The sequence below is a fragment of the Temnothorax nylanderi genome, unplaced genomic scaffold (genome assembly GCF_030848795.1).
Source record: "Temnothorax nylanderi isolate EJ_2023f unplaced genomic scaffold, tnyl_v1.0 TNYL_tig0007_pilon, whole genome shotgun sequence".
NCBI lineage: Eukaryota > Metazoa > Arthropoda > Insecta > Hymenoptera > Formicidae > Temnothorax > Temnothorax nylanderi.
In genome coordinates, this window is record NW_027249069.1 from 33,042 (window position 1) to 50,615 (window position 17,574).

Below are 17,574 nucleotides of genomic sequence, written 5' to 3' on the forward strand. Positions count from 1 at the left end.
CCCGGTACCTATATCCTATACCACGGCCGACAAGCACCGGAGCCCCGAGACCTGGGTCCCGCGTATACGGACCTCGCATATTATGGTGTCCGGGGCCCGACGACGATATTAAAAGAACGAGCGCGCCGGGGTCCCAGGCGGAGAGGGCGGCGGCGCGGCGATGGCGAGGCGCACACGCGAGGGACCCCAAATATAGACTTGTTCGAAATTAGTAACTCCTCTTTGTCCTGTCGCGGCGCGCGCGGTAATGCACGCCGTGCACGGCGCGCTCGGCAATCTGTGTTAATCCGATACGGTTCCGTAATTAATTCCGTCCGCGTTCTAATAGCAGAATCGCGTTTGTTGATAACGTAGGAAGACAGTCTCGTGAAAGAGGAACGATATACACATGCCTTACTCTAAATAGCTAGACTAATCAGCTAGACAAATAGCTAACTAATTTAATACTAATTTTTGTAAACCATGTGCTTATAGCCATCAATTTGTGAACGTCTACAAAAAGTTAAAATTTTGATTGTTATATATAGATATTATAGGGATTGATACTTCACATATAAAATATCTTTTACTACAAATTGTTGATTTGAGCGAACGGGTTGTTTGACATACGAATAATTAGCTTACATAAATTGTTTCTGGGTGCAAACTGGGCGTAAATTGGTGACTATTTCCACCCTATTATAGAAAAATTCTATTCTCGCGACAATGTTTTGCATCGTTTCTTGCGATGCGAAAGTTCATCGTAGATAGAAGAGACAGAGTAAAAAAACAGACAAATAAAAACGATGGGACGGGACAATTTGTCAAAACAGGTAAAGAGTCATCTGTCTCCGGCTATGACTGGAGAATGCAGGGAACGATCGCGAAGGCATTTTATATGTTCGTAATCGGTCGCGTATCGCCACGACCGAGCATTCCGGGAATGCGGCGGTCGCGAGGATGGAGGTACCGGCAATTAGTTCCTTGCATTCTAGCCGGAGCGTTCCAACCTTAGGCGCCGCTCGTGTGCCACCAAAAAGCGCGTAGCGTGATATTCTTACGATAACGATGGTGACAAATCTCCTGTTTACATTTGTTCTTGACCGAGCCGAAGAAGCTATATTTGCGGTCGAGTACGCGAAGCCTTTTTAATTAAACAATTGTACTTGAAAAAAAATATATTATTATTTAAAATTTTTTATTCATCTGACTTTATTTCTATAACTTAAAAAAATTGCGGAAATTTTCCTGCAAATGATTCGTAAGCTTCTATTGCTATCGTTTACAGCAAATATTCTCACTAGCACTTCTTCGGCCTCCACAAAAATCTTCGTAGGAAAACGAATACTGAACTGTGGTACAAATAATGAATACGTATTCGTTAGTTGAAGCGTTGATCGCTACGTGTTGGCGCGAGAAACAGGTGTAGGCGCGCGGGGCAAATGTAAATGAATAAATCGACCCAGTAAAGCGAGAGTCGGTCGGGAGTCACCTGCTCGAAAGTAACCGCATGCGAGTTACTTACCATGGTAATTGAACCACGGCTGATAAAACGGCCGCACGAGTGTCACGCGGACGAAAAATAGGTCGAATTTAAATGTATTTCGCGAACGCCGATTCATTGCAGTTTACTCGGAACTAAGGGCGAACTACATCGTGAATTTACATCCTGGCACATCGGTGGAATACAGTATTGATCCCATCGAACGATAATGAGTCAAAATAAAACAGAAAAAAATAGTATACGATTTGACAAATTGCAAGCAAATCATTATTGCTTAGAATTCTAATTCACGAAAATTTCACAATCGTCGATTCGTCCTTTATTAATTTCCCTTAATTACTTACGTCGTGATAATCTCGATTCTTAAAAATAGAGCGTATCATCATCGAATAATAATTGCGATGAGGTTAATTTAGTTTAAAAAATTCGATGGGGTGAACATTTTTAAGGAAACTATAACACTATGTGCAGAATCATTTCATATGTATTTATTCTGATTTAATATCTTCTTACGATCTTTCCCAAATTTTTCCATGTAATTAAAAAATCAGACTTGACGTTTCCCGAAAACAACCGTGATCGCAATTCGCTCTGCGTGACCATAAACGCTTAAAGAAATTATTATTGGACGCGTGTTCGATTTGTATACGAATCGTCGGCGCGCGGCAAAGCGACCGTTGAATACCGCGCGCGGATTTTAATGCGTTATAATGGCGACGTTAGCTTAATACAAGCTATCGCACATCCCGACCTCTCCGACCCCTCCTCCCTGGATCGTTAACGAAGCTGCATCGCGCCGGTAGAATCGACGAGACCTCTCGACTCCGCGATAATGCGGCTCGCGCCGCACCGCGCCGCGCCGCGCTCGGAAACGCTGACATTTCGCATAATTACCCGTTTCCCTTGACCAGCTACTTAAGCGAGCACGTCAGTTCCCTTAACCCCTGCGCTACCAGGAGTTAAGGATCGTGTAAACGTCCGGGGCGAGCGGGCACTTTTAATTGCCGGCGCGTATCGCGTCGGTCGGGCACCGAGAGAGAGAGAGAGAGAGAGAGAGAGAGAGAGACGACGAAGAAATGAAGGGAGAAAGGGGGAGGCTGACGGTGGAGCGGACGTGGAGGTAGAGAACGAAGAGATCGAGAAGGAGACGAGCACGGAGACGGGGAAGCAGCGAGAGCAACTATGGCAGGAGGAAAAGAATTTTAATTGCCAGGGCAACCCGAAGAGAGAGCGTCGGGGCGTACGGGGCTTATATAGCGGGCACCATAAGGTTGAGGTCGTGCCTGCCGTCCGGTACAGAGCTGGGAACCAAACAGCTTGGTAGCCAATGGGATCATATATCAACTACTGCTCCGGTAGGCAGAAACAAAATGGCGTCCGCGATTAGATTGTTGTTTCATCCCCGCGGGCGCGATCGTCCCTACTTCTTTTGGCTCGTCCTCGCAGCTCGAAACGCACTCCTTGTTCCCCGAGCGCCGTCCAATCGGCGAACCGCCGCAGAAAACCACCGCCATGCTTTTTTCCTGCCTCCTGACCGCTAATCAACTGGTCCTTAGGTCCTCTGATACCTCGTGAATTTGCTAAAATCGTGAAAGAATTACGTTAATTTTTCAGACTACCTATGAATCATATTCTTCCGATATTAATATCGACTTTGTATAAGTTAGTTTTTTTCTCCGACTTTTTCTTAATTCTGTCTCTAGAGAGAAAGAGAGAGAGAAGAGAACGTGTTACCAATTAAACTGGAGTAGAAATTAATCAACGGTGAAGATATCGTCTTTAGAGACATGGAAGGATGATCGAACTATGATTAAAGTTAAACGACGTCGCAGAAATTGCCCCTCAGACTGATCGGTAATCTAGCCCTAATCACCGTCAAAGTCCATCAAGATTCGTCATCGATATAGCGCCTCTCTCTCGGCCGGAATCGGCCAGCGTGCTTTTGCAACGTGCAACGCACACAACGTCAAGATATCGATCGCGTTGTTCGAGTCGCTCTACAGCGAGGATACTCCTACGCGCCCGGTAATTTCCGTGCGCTATATTTTCATACCCGAGTTAAGCAAGGCGCGTCGCGGAACTGACACGCGCCGCTGCAGCTCGGGAAGTGAGAAAGAGAGAGAAAAAGAGAGACCGAGAGGAAGAGGGAGGGAGAGCGCCGATTGCCGGAAAGCCACTCGTATACGCAATTAACTGCGGGGAAATGCTAATTTTGACCTATATAGCACGTAAAAATGACCGGCGAGAAACATGTGCGATACGAGTCATTCCGAGGAGCGCGCGCTCTTAACCTGTTGGCCCCGCGAGTCAGCCACCTGCCCGCGAATTTTATTTTGTTATCGGGCTGACATCCTTTACGTCAGTTCACGCGCGCCTGTACGAGGAGAGCTCCAAATCGCAATCATCCAGAAGGATGATCCGCAGTTTCGTCGGCGCATAAAGGAAAAGACCTAATTGTAAGTCGGGCGCACTCAAACAACGGAAGGAAGTTGTATTTCAGGCACTTAACAACCGCCACTATCTTTGAATATCAACGCGATTTTGTCACCGACTCTTGAGCCGCGAAGTTGGAAGGACGCGTCGGATGAAATCATTTTTTTCTCTATGTCATTTACAAACATGGATCGCCACTTTTATTCCTGAACGAAATAATATCTCTTAGGCTTTCGAACTTCCGCTTTTCTCACATACTTTATTTTCTAAAATTTATCATTATTATTATTATTAATAATCGCAGTTATAGCAAAGAATAGCAAAGAAATGTCTCTGTTATTATTGAATTATTGCAGGATGAGCTAAGATGAATTTTGTAAATGCTGACACTTTATTTTATACTTATTTCTTTCTATCTTATCCTTTGCGCAAAAAAGTTGAACCATACTATATATATAGGTACATTTAATATGAAATGATATTTGTATAACATTTCGAATATATCATTAGTTAGATTTAACTACTGTTGAGTCTATTATTCGTTACTATTTAATGTTGCTTCGCGAAGAAGACAGAATCGTTAAGTTAAATGTCAGGTAGGTGAGGTAGCATTAATTAATGGTTGCAGAAACAATCTATAATATATCCCCATTGCCATCATTAACTGCTCGCAATCAGAACATTAGTTATAATATTTATATTTGTTAATTATTTCGTAATCATTCCTATGGGAAAAGCTGTGCGATATTCTAATTTATCTATACCTATGAAGCGTATTTTTATATCGTTACATCACTCGCTTTATGCAATGCACTCTCAAATGTTGCATCGTGAGTTTCGCTAGAGAGGGCAATCGTAACAGACGCACCTTGCGCAATGCAATGCAATGCAACGCAAGAAAGGGACACGATAGTATCCATCAAGGTGTCAGGTTAGCCTAGGTATGTATGTGTACGTATATGTGTGTGGGTGGGTGGTTGGACTCAGCTGTTAGTACACCTGCCCGGAATGCGTGAGTGTGAGAGTCGCTACTCGGCTCAAGCACCTTTGTGGGCACTGTCTACGGCGATCTTTCATTTGCATACGCGGTTCGCGCCGCAGCACAATGTAATTGTTACCTCATAATACTTATCCTACCGTACGTTTCGCTGCACTTATTTTGACATCTTCTTCGCACGGCACGACTGAAGCGTCCTATACCGAATTCTCGAGTACGACCGACACTGTCGACAGTTTGTTAAACAATAGAGTTTTTAAAGAATCGATTATTATAACAGTAAAGTAAATTTTTTTGATACAGAATATCATAGAATGCTTGATCTTAATATCATGACTTATGTGCAAATCTGGCGAATTGATTTTTATCGGAAACATTTTTTTTATCTCAATATTAAACATCTAAAAAAGTAATCCTTTAAACTTTTAGAATAAATCACAATCGAAAAAAAAAACGATACGATTGCATGAATTTTTTAAATAATTGAACAAGTCGAATCTAATAAGAACATGGAATTAAATTCTCGATGATGATTCACTATATTTATCGTTCCTGCTGATCCGACTTTAACCATTCATATTTTACATTTCAATTGCCACATACACGCGTGCTTATTTGTATTCACGTTAAGCGACATCCGCTTAATGCCCTCGTTTAACGTATTCCGCATTCAATTATTGAGTTTAAGCTTGTCCGCACCAACATTTTTGTTTAATCTTTGGAAACGCTGAAAGTCGTCCTTTTCGGAGTTACTTTACGATTATGACAGCGCATATAAGACGGGCGCATAGCCGTAAGACTGTAACAACGGGGATAAAAAACGGGTGGACATAAAGTAGGCAGTGGGAGACAAGGAACGATTTCCGAGTCCCAGCCTTCGCCCCGCCGTCCCGCGGACTCGCGTACGTGGAAACCCAGGCGATTAAAAAAATATGACGAGCATTCATTTCCACGATCATAAAATCATTAGCATAAGAATTCCTCTACCTGCTCCGGGACGGTCGGTGGTGAGGAGGCGCCTCCGGACACTCGATTTTCGTCGTGTTTTTAGTCGCCGTTCCGGGCTGATTTATAAACATATAATGTGACGAGGGTGTGGTCCCGCTACTACATAATGATAGGCCATCGTTAATTACGTTTGGTTAAGTCATTTATGAGCGCTCCGGGCCGACAGCCCTCTCGCGAGAAGGCTGCGCGAAAAATCTCTGACCCGCCGGCCTGCGTTGCAATAAATTAGCGAAAGGTTAGAATGTTCGCCGCTTATCGAATTTTAGATAAAAGAGGGCCGTGCTTTTATTGTCCCCTAATAAGTATGATAATTCTTACACATCATTAGCACTGATTCTTAACACGATCTTCATAATATGTTATCAATCTTTGTTACAGATTAGAGATTTTGTCCTTCAATCCTCACGTCCGTCGCGAAGTACCGGGTTCCATCCAGATGCTGATTCAATAAAGGTACGAATCTTTAATACATTTTGTAAAAACTTTTTTATCCCTTTTGATCAGATTACATTCTCATAGGAATGTATACTATTAAAGAAACAATTATAAGGATAAGAAAAGTTGGTCGATTTACTATAATGAAGGTAAATTTCTAAAAATGTGGATCGTATCCGTTTTCTCTACTTTTAATTGGACATATTTGCGTCAAAATAAGAACGTCTATTTGTTGACTATTTTGCTGTACCAAAAAGCGATTAACTAGTAAATATTTCAGCGTGAGAGCATTGTTCTCTCTCCGTCCGTAGGAATTTCTTAGAGTCTCGTAGATGCCTTTTTGTAACAGGAGAAATGATAAAATATCCTCGGCCCGCGCCTTTCTTTCGAGTCGTGTGGAGAGATCAAATACCTTGGCTAGACTCCCACAGTCTAAATGGTGAGGCGAGTTGAAATATCGCGCCAGGCCTCCCTATATGTTAATCTCTGCATTAGCATAATACCGTGATTCTTCAAGGATCATTTGGAAATGCAAATAAATAATTTATAATAATAAGAGCGGACGTCCTGTTGTGGCAGCCACACATTGAAACGTCAGTATAGTTTTTATGTGTAGTTGTGTTGGACAGGTCGATCCAGACGTCTAAGTCACTTGTTTTCCGTTATCAATAAAGGTCAGCACGCGTTTTTTCGTTTCTACAAGAAAATTTTTAAACGATGCAAATGTACGAAAGTGAAACATCGTCCCATATCTGTCCTTGTAGCTTCAAAAATATAAATTTTCAACAATTTAATATACAACATAATGATGATGTGTTTATTGATGAAAGATAATAAAAAATAATAAGGAAAGAATAAGAATAGCTTAATTATATAAATTAGCCATACACAGTGATATATTTTGCATAAGCTAAGTATCTCGAAAAAAAATTGTAATTAAATATCATGCTTCTATATATATGAAAACAAGATATATTTATAAAAATGTATAATTCTCCGATGTGAGAAATATATATTTTCCTATCATAGAATTATACATTATTTACATAGTGCATAGTGTATGCTGGATTTTAAGGTTTCCAATAATTCGAATTGCGTTATCTGTTAAAAATAATTAAATGATTAAGTGGACAAAAACACAGATATAATATAATTAGCGTATAATACAGATAAATAAATTTTTAATAAAATCTCCGAGAAGACCCGGAAGAATTTCATTTTCCGTTGGCAGTGGGAATTTCTCCGGAATGTACCGTGATGTTAATACACGACTGCGAATATGCCGTAATTAATAAGCGAGACACCCAGACGCGACAAAGTAAGGCTCGCGCTGGCGGCCGGGAAGCGAAAAGACAAATAAACTCGAGAGTCAGCGAGCAATCGGCCTAAGAGACCAGGACCCCACCGACCTTCCGCGGGGCGTACGGATCGACTTTATGATTTTCTGTGCCACGCCATCGGGACCCGTATCTCGGCCATATCATGCTACTTTACGATCTCTAACCAGCCTCGAATTTACGCGGACGTTTATAACCGGGCCACGTGAATTCGGTTTCCACTTCGACTCGCGCGTTGAGAGTCGAAAAAAAAAGAAGGAAACGCGACTTTTACAGGGTATAAATAATAAAGTGCACGGCGTGTATGCGCGCCCCTTACTTTTAACGTGGCGCAGGTGCGCCCGTGTGATGGTTGCTTGATGTGTTACGTGTTAATATACCGAAATGCGTCGTTCGCTGAATCCAGTCAGGTTCCTCGGACTCTAACTCTTTGGAGTATCGAAGAAGGTACGGTTCCTGGGCGAGACCGGATGACATTTTACAAAATTATTACGGTGATCATGGCTGTGCAGTCATCGTGTTTGGCTCGCGCTATCGAATAATCGAACCAGGGTTGTCTCGCTTCCTTTTATTTGCCTCTTTTCTTTTTCGTTTTATGGCCAGAGAAAAAACGGAATTAAATAATTTATTATAACTTGAAATTTTCGCTACTAGATGTCAAAATTTTAGAATATAATTTCTTAACTAAAAAATGTAGGGAGAAGATTTATTCTAAATATGAAGTTTTCAGCTTATGTTTTGATTATTTTACAATATGTTGATTTTGCTGCAATTTATTTTTTTCAATCAATTCTACGCACGCGTTATTATGATCGCATCTGTATTACGATAGATCTTCGTATCTGTTTGTTATCTGGTAAGAATTGTCCTACGAGAATCCAAGACGGGGTCGAGCGCGAGAGAAACGATAGAAGGAGCGTGCAAGCGACACAGAGAGGGTGGAGAAGGTAAAATCGAAGGACGAGGGAGTTATCTACCTACCTAGTGGTGGTAACAGTGGAAATAGTGGATGGATATAACGTGTGGAAGGAGGAGAAGTGGAATCTTCCTTTCTCTCTCACGGAGGAGCCGGGCAAGATGGTAGGTGACTAAGGCGAAGGGAGTACAGTGGGAGGGGAGACGCGGTGACAAATGAGAGCGACTACAAATTGCGCTCTCCGGCTCTCGTTCTCATTCGATTCTCGTTTCGTCCTTTCTCTCTCTCCCTCCTGCTCTCCCGCTGCCTCTCATTCACCGGATCGGAGCGGACGGGTAAACGCTCGCTTGGCCCTCCTCTTTCGCGCCTCTTCCACTCTCGCGGACTCTCTCCATTTATCCTCCTTCGCGATAATACTTCACGCTCACGGATAACAAAAAGTACTCTCAGCGGGTTTGCGGAGTAACTTCAATTATCGGCGATGACGAGCGCGACGTACGACGCGCCGCGCCGTCGCATATTTCGGAGTCGCAGATTTCACATTTTGTATATTTTGTTAAACCTTAGCATTTTCGCGCGAGTATCTATTCTTGCAAGTGAGAAAATTGTTATGTGTAGCGCGTCTCTTTCTGTTCGTGCGACAAATCGTCAGAGATTCCATTCGCTCGTTCATCTCGTTCGTCAACGTTACGCGTTTTAACGTCCCGGAGATGTATTCTCGCGGTCAGAAGAAAGACAAAAAACACGTATTCGCGACACCCCGTTACGGCCGGAATGCAGCAGTCGACCGCGACTTGTGTATTTACTCCGGTAAGGACTCCGACACCGACGATGGTCGGGGCCGAGATGTTATATCGTGGCAGGGGCCAAAGAGTAGAGAAGAATCGATGGTATCCTCGGTGAGCACTCGCGTCGTGCCTCATTGCCGTTGTAATAACCCCCGTAGATCATACCGGCACACGTACACGCCCACGTAATAGCTGCCTCACGTGTACACTAGGCGTTGTATACGCCTTAACATTTACTAAACGGACACTTTTCAACCTAGACTGACCTAGAGCACTGCGTCTAGATGCGACGTACACGAAATCTGCGCACTCAATTCTTGGAGGAAGAAAAGACAACGAAAATGAGCGATAACATATGATAAACTTAGATCGTATGAGTTGTCAATATATAACGATACATCTCTTCTACTCTGTTTCGTCAGATTATTCGTCAGCTGGCAGAAGATAAACTGCGCGATACTTCGAAAATTATGCTGGTATAAACTTTATACCGGCAGCTGTTTTAAGTAAAGATTTTGGAGTGACGATAAGATACATCACGCGTCTCAAATTTAAATTTAATCTATAAGATATAAAAATAAAAAAAATATTAATTTATAAATTTATTTAATACAGAAAATAGCTTATAAAACATAATTTATTTATTTTTTAATTTTACGTTTAAGATATGGCAAATGTCAAATGCTAGCTATTCATTATCGCTCAACATTGTCTAATTTCTCTATTATAAATGATGCATAAATATACACAGATGGAAGACATTTGTTTAAAAATAATTCCATGAAATGTATTCTGCGAATGTAAAAACGTTTACGACGCCTAGTGTACTTACACACTGGTGCGGCTGAGCATTATTCATTGAACAGAGGCACACGAACGATCCGGCTCCGGAACGCACGACACACGTCTACTATTTCACAGCAGAGCTGTTTTTAACCCTTTGACAGCGATGGTTGCGTCTATTTCGCGGGTAGCGATGGCATTAATATTTTCACGTTTATTAAAATATTGAGATTACTTTAATTTTTTACAAACATAGTTTTTATTGTGAATCACCTTGCACGAGTGACTGCTAGACATATATAGCATTGAGCGGGACATCCAGAATAATGTAATAATATAGATATTTTTAATTAGATGTTATGCTTGATTTTTTACTGATTTATTATATTTATTAAATCCTATCTTGTGGTAAAAATATAAAATTTTTACTACAATTTTATATCTTATATATTTTTTTAATAATTTGCATAATTCTGTATATGATTTATTAGTGCTATACAGAATTTACATTCTGTGACGCCATTGAAACCGGTAATTTACCGATAAATATTTAAATACCACACAGATTCTTCTTTGGTAAATAATTAATTAGAATTTGTTATAGCGGTTGATTGAAATTGTCATCAGAAATTTTGATTAATTACTCGATCAGCGACATGAGATTGCGCGATTCGATTACGCGATCGTGGTTCGGGTTTAAAACTCGACTCGTTGCTTTTCCGTAAGCACGCAGACTTGCGAAACGATCGTTAAGGCGAGTCGCGCGCCCGCACGAAGTTGCGCGTGATTTATCAATGGCTTTATGGAGGATTTACAATCTGGACAGGACCGGTAATGGGAGCCAATCGACTGAGCCTTTTAATCCTCTTACATCGTTTTACACCGCTTCTACGGAAGTGCATCGGCGATAATGTCCACGAGCTGCGATGGATTTTTCTAATCTAATCGATTTTCACGAACGTAAATGATAAAGTTTTGATGTCAACGTACTATTGCGTTTTTGAGAATCTGGAAACATTACGCGTTATGTAATTACTAGAAATAGTTTAATGTGACAGTTGCAATACAAAGTCACTTTACGAATCAAATGTTAGTCATAAAATCTCATAAAATCGTTAGACACTATGTAGTACGAGAGTCTTATGTGGATTAATGGGTTCACATATAATTCAAATTTTTTTCTTTTTGTACGCGGAATTCGTATATGGACTAGCCAGAAGGGGTACATAAAAAGAAAAGAAAAGAAAAGCTAGCTAATAACAGCTTCTACAGCGATGGAAACGGAGCTGTGAAGAATACCGGCAGAACGCATCACGCATTTCGTGCGTTTAATTATTCCGCTATTAATTTAAAGAATTTAATTTTAAGCGCTTTTAGAATGCCCGCGTTCAACTTCAACACGCACGTGCGCAAGTCTCGCGGTTCTTCGTTCAACGATCAGGTCCAACGGCACGCGACGCGCATACGCGCCTACGTGAACACGTGTATGAGTAGAGGAATGCATGTTCTTTATAAATCGGCACGTGTATATAGGATGCCGGCGTCGGCTCGCGCTCCGTATCTTTCGTGACCGTCGGACATTAATTATGTGCCGTGCCTTTTTAATACGAATCTCGCTTTTATGAGGGGAGGCAAAAAAAGAGGTGGATGGGGGCAGCGAGACAAAAGCACGTATCCAAGGACGGGAATTATATTTTTCGTGTCCACCGTCCTGCTTCGTCGCCTTTGCTTTCACGTGTTCTGGCGTCTTGCTTCGAACACACATCTTCGTTCACTGTGAGTTTGCTTGTCGATCGTTTGTCGATCGTTTGTCGATCGCTTGTCGCGCGTTGTATATCACAAATCGGGACGAGAGAACGAACGTATAATGCGCACCGTGCGAAAGATTAGCATATCCGTAAATCATCGATCATACGAATTCACGCGAGGACACCTGGCCGGACCTCCCTCAGTATCTCGTCTTATCTCTGGTGATCTTCCCGGAGCCCGTGTCATCTCAATCCTCGACCCGAAGAATTCCGGGGTCTCTCTCTCGTACGGGTTTAGCTAATAAAATCATCTGCATCGAGCCTGGAAATTATCTGACGAATTCATCTGCTTATCGAGCAATAAAACGCCACGGTCGTCCTGATGCCGATGCTATCTCCTCCACTTTTTCTCTTCTCTCTCTTTCCCGCGTAGGTGCCTAGACACGTCGTGGCGCCATGCCAACCGAACCCTTCCTGTATATATGTCCCCTTTCTTATCCAGTTTTTTTTATCCGTTCAATACGCCCCACGAGATGCTCCTCAAGTTCGGGGCCAGTTTAATAAGAACCTTATATCCGCTATACAATATCTATAATTCACTGAAGAAACGATTTTTATAATCTTGTCTTGGAATCTTCGAAGACCCAACACACACGCGAGTTCTCTGTCTGCCATTATTCGTACCGTATGAAACGGAGGGGGGAAGGATATGAATTAAATTGAAAGTAAAAACTTTATTTATTTGTGAAAACAATTTATTATTTGTGTAGATTCCGTGCACGCAATTAGGCATTTCATATATTTTTAACGAGATCATTTTAATGAGATTCATTAAAATTAATTTCTCAGATATTATTATTGATATCGTATATTGAGATAATAAGTCTGCGATATTATCGTATCTATGAATGTAAATATATCAATATAATGTACAAATAATTTTGACATGTCCAGACTATTGTAGAAAGAGATATATCAATTATAAAACTTTTTAAAAAATACATACTACGTACACGTGTAGGATTATTCAGTATCTAAAATAAGTAAGACTGCATTCCAATATACTATCGTGTCAATATATTTCAGGTTTTCTGCAAAACAAATATAATATGGTACAATAATGTTCGACAAATGTTGATATTCTTTTCTCCGCTGACATAATAAGCATATTATACACAACGAAAATAATTATTACAATAATGTTACACTCGCTTATCTACGTTTCCAAATTTACAAGATATCACACATAATAAAAATCGTAAATATTTTACATTGAACACCTACGCCACCGTAGTTCGTGTCGCGTCTATGTACAAGGTTTTGCCAAGTCTAGCAAAATACTTATATCTCGCACTTACCAAAATAAAGCGCGATTGATCGATTTCCTTTTCTTCTTTCTAATACTACGAACGTGCTTCGCCATTAGATTCGAGTATACGAGAAGCGCATGTGAGAAAATGTTTATAAACGAACAGAAAAACTCGAACTAATTACTTGGCGATTAATAAATTGAGGCACGAGCGTGGCTTGTATATTCTTGTATATATGTGTCTGACCTGTTATCTCGTCTATATATAGGGTATCTGATAATAAGTGTAACATCCGCAGAGGGTAGATAGAGCGAGTTAAACTGAATAGAAAAGTCCGTTTTACGATTGTGACAACGAATAATTATAATTGTCATTTGAGTTATTAATTATAATAAAGCGAATCTGCGAATCAGCACGTGTTCGCGCGATTCGGCGAGAAGAGAGCATGAATGTCGTTCATGTTGTAACTGTTGTTATTTACATAGCGCTCCTTCCAATAATAAAGGCGAGGCCGCGTAGATCTTCATTAATTAATGCCTCATTATTTTTATTGTCATAATCGCACAACGGTACAGGACTTATTCAGTTTAACTTGTTCTACCTATCCTCTGCGGGTATTATATTATCAGACACCTTGTATATAGGATATTACACTGTCGGTTACATTTATCTGAAAATTAAATTCTGGATTGAAAACAACAAAAAGGGCCTTGCATTTTTATATTTTAAATGTTTTCAACGTTTATGTTTTGTGAAGATCGTTGAGGCCGTTGTAATACAAATATATCACAAATAATATTTTGTTATTAAGAACTTTACTTATAAATTTCTTTACAAATAGTTATGAATTTGATGTGTAAAGTGATTCAGAATGTAAAATATAAAGTAATTTGGTTATACAATTTTCCAAAATTAAAAGAAATCATAAAATTGCTTTATGATATTTCGAAAGTAAATTCGATTAAGAAAATATATACAATTAATTTTATGTATACGAAGAATTTGTAATAATCGTAATTGTTCATAAAATTTACAATAATATAATGAAAAATTGTATAAATAATACATGAGGTACGATATCGGAAATAATCACAGCAAATAAGTAAAACAAAAGGGATACAATTTTGCAATGTGCAAAATTGCTTTTGTACACAGCGTGCAGGAAAATGTTTTTGAGATGTTCTTTATCCAAGTATAGCAATCTTAAAAATAATTTATAATTAGATGACCAGAATTCAGCGAGAAAATATGTTTTAATCTTCAGTCTTTCATGTTTCAAAATAACATAGTTTATTATGATTTATTACCAATGAAAAAAACCACAGATCTTATTCAGATCACAAAGGCAATTGATGATAAATTATCGCGATCAATTAATTGTAAAATAAATACGAAATTTAGATATATAATAATGTTGTGCCTAATAATTTAATGATGGAATCTTTGCGCAAATGAAATTATTCCTGCCGCTTTCCATTTTTCTAATGTAATTTTACTCATTCGTACTCTTGTCTTTGAAAATCTCTAAAAATCATCACCAAGCTAAACATGTAGAATCGACAAAGAACAGGTGACTTTACATTTTTATTAACAAAATGAATAAAAAGAACAGATCATTTATTAGCATAATAGACACGTATGGATCTGTGTGTGCTTCTAATTCATTTTGATCGATACTGTCCAAAGTACTGTCCACTATTTGGATGTGTATATAAAATTATATTGTAGATATTGCATCCTCCAATATATATATATATGTGTGTGTGTGTGTGTGTGTGTGTGTGTGTGTGTGTGTGTGTGTGTGTGTGTGTGTGTGTGTGTGTGTGTGTATATGTCTGTGTTTGTATCTTGGCCGGTATTCATAGTCCGTTCTTATTTCAAGACTGTCTTAAGTAATGTCTTAAGATGCTAATACGGTCATTTCATTGGCTGGATGGAGTCTTAAGATTGCCTTTGACCAGACTTAAGACGATCTTAAATATAAGATCTGACTATGAATACCAGCCTTAATAACTTTTAGAGATTGATCCGGTGTTAACGCGGATCTTTGGTAACCTATATCGTGTAACTATTTTTCTCCTCGGTTTAGCACAAGCAGTGCACAATAAACGAAATTTTGAAATTTATATCCGAACAATCCTTGTACAAGCAAATATCACGAGTTTTGTTTCTAACATCAAGAGACACGGTCGTGTCTCACGTCAATATCTCGCGCACCAAAATGACGAGACAGATCGCGTATCTTTACACAACTTGTTTAGAGTTGAATATAAATTAACTTAAAATTATTGTATTTTAATAATTCTATATTATTATACTAAACCGTTTCTAATAGACTTAAGCGATAGCTCGAGTTCTTATTATATCGCAGATAACTTCATTTTTACTCTATATGTACCTATGAACAGTAATATTACGTTAAAGTCTGAATCATCAAATTTAATCATCAAATGTTTCATTATGCAAGATAAACTGTATAATTTTGTATGAAATATCTTCGAAAGCAGTGACTATCGAAAAACATTGTAGAGACCATAGATATTTGGTTTCGAAGGACATTTTACGATCAGTATAACTTTCTAGAAATTTTGTGAAAGAAAATTATTATTATTTTTAAAATTTAATCATATAATTTTGTATAAAATTCTCTTAATATTCTGTGTTTAAGGAGCTTATTCTGTAAATGTTAATGATATCGTTATGCGCTTTGTGCAGCTTTTCTATGGTATATTATAGCTGCGCAAAGCACAATGATGTCGTTAACCTTTACAGAATAGGCCCCTAAAAGTGTTATGATAAAATAATTTTAAAAAACTATTTTGTAATAATTTCTATTATTTTTTAATATTTTTTAACGTTTCTTAACATTATATAGATACTAACTTTCCTAACATTTTTTAAAGATCAAGCAACATATATGACTTTTATTAACTGCATATTTTAAAACATTATTTTTATAACGTTATTTATAATAACATTATATAATGTTATTTTTAAATTACATTATAAATATATTGTAAAAAACATTATATTTATAATGTTATTTATAATAACATTGTATATATGATGTTATTTTATAATATTTTATAATATTATTGTAATAATTGTTTTATGCATCTAATATTTTAAAAAATATTTTATTTTTTAATTAATGTATATTAATATTTATACAGAATATTAGGAAGAATTAATTAATATAAAGAAATTATATAATTTTATTTAAAATAATATGTGAAGTTGTGTTAAACACTATCTAGAACAGAAATATACTAATCATAAGATGTCCTCTTCGCAAAAGAGTATCGTTGATGTAAAACATGTTTTTTTGTTTAATATTCATTAATTTATAAATATTTCAAGCGGACAAATTATATGGATTATCTTATATGACTAAAAAATATTTGTCCGTTTAAACTATTTTCAAATTTAGATTCACTGTGAGATACTTTGAAAATGTCAGATGCAGTGATGCATACAGCGAATGTTACTCCTGATTTATTCTAAATATCCATGAGCCTCTTTTTATGTGTCAACGAAGCCCGCGTTAGTTTATTGTATAATAAGTACGAAATTTCGTCGCAGGTATGTCCTTGAATATTTCCTCAGAGAATTATCTTCGATAAATCGAGAGATGATTGTCATTGGTACTTCCTTTGACGAAACTCGTCCTCGGCAAGGAATCTTATTTCACATCATCGGATTGAGGTGATTGGATAGGAACGAAGATTTTAGAAAGACTTTCTCTTGGTCACAACTTCGACCTTTCGATATTTCCTAATAAGCGGCTGCTTGATGGTGTATCAACTGATTGAAATGATGACCAAGATGATGCGGCGGCGGTGGACCAGGTAAGGACCCTGGTTGAGGCCCGACTGTCGGTGGCTGACAAACGTACCACTCCGCCACCTCCGTCGTTCCGCGGGCCGAAGGATCATGGCTTCGACTCGTAGGTGGAAGATTGGTTGGTGTCCTTGTCGGGACAACCGTAGGTGGCTGGGGCGATTCCGTGTTACCAGTCACCGACAGGCTACCCCCGCTGCTGCTGCTCTCTTCTCCCTCGCTCTCGTATCCTCCTCCTACTTTACCCTCGGTTAACGTCATTCCATGTACCTGGAAAGAGAACGTCGAAAAGGATATCGCATTAGATAGCGACCGTAATGACGGATTTTGTCATTACCATTGTAAAAAAAGTGTTTGTATGTGTGGCTTAGGTATTACATGTTATAGTATAAAACCTCTTCGAAACATGTAGTCAGAGTTGTGCATTGTGTTGGATCACTTCTTAATCCGGATCAATCGATGAACTTTTCTCTAGCATGTGTTAATAATAACTTGC

At 38.9% G+C, this 17,574-nt stretch overlaps 1 protein-coding gene and 1 long non-coding RNA gene across 2 annotated transcripts in view; one reads left to right on the top strand and one right to left on the bottom strand.

Moving 5' to 3' along the window:
- Nucleotides 1–17,574, top strand: part of LOC139780216 (uncharacterized) — a 159,513-nt gene that overhangs the window by 32,039 nt on the left and 109,900 nt on the right. Inside the window, exon 2 of the long non-coding RNA XR_011720182.1 lies at nucleotides 6,300–6,374. This is a non-coding gene — a long non-coding RNA (uncharacterized lncRNA). The remainder of the gene's footprint in view (nucleotides 1–6,299; nucleotides 6,375–17,574) is intronic.
- LOC139780087 (uncharacterized) overlaps nucleotides 16,356–17,574 on the bottom strand; it is a 31,247-nt gene continuing 30,028 nt past the window's right edge. The window contains exon 3 of the mRNA XM_071718597.1: nucleotides 16,356–17,348. Within this exon, the coding sequence (XP_071574698.1) occupies nucleotides 17,013–17,348 (336 nt within the window). The 3' untranslated portion in view covers nucleotides 16,356–17,012. The remainder of the gene's footprint in view (nucleotides 17,349–17,574) is intronic.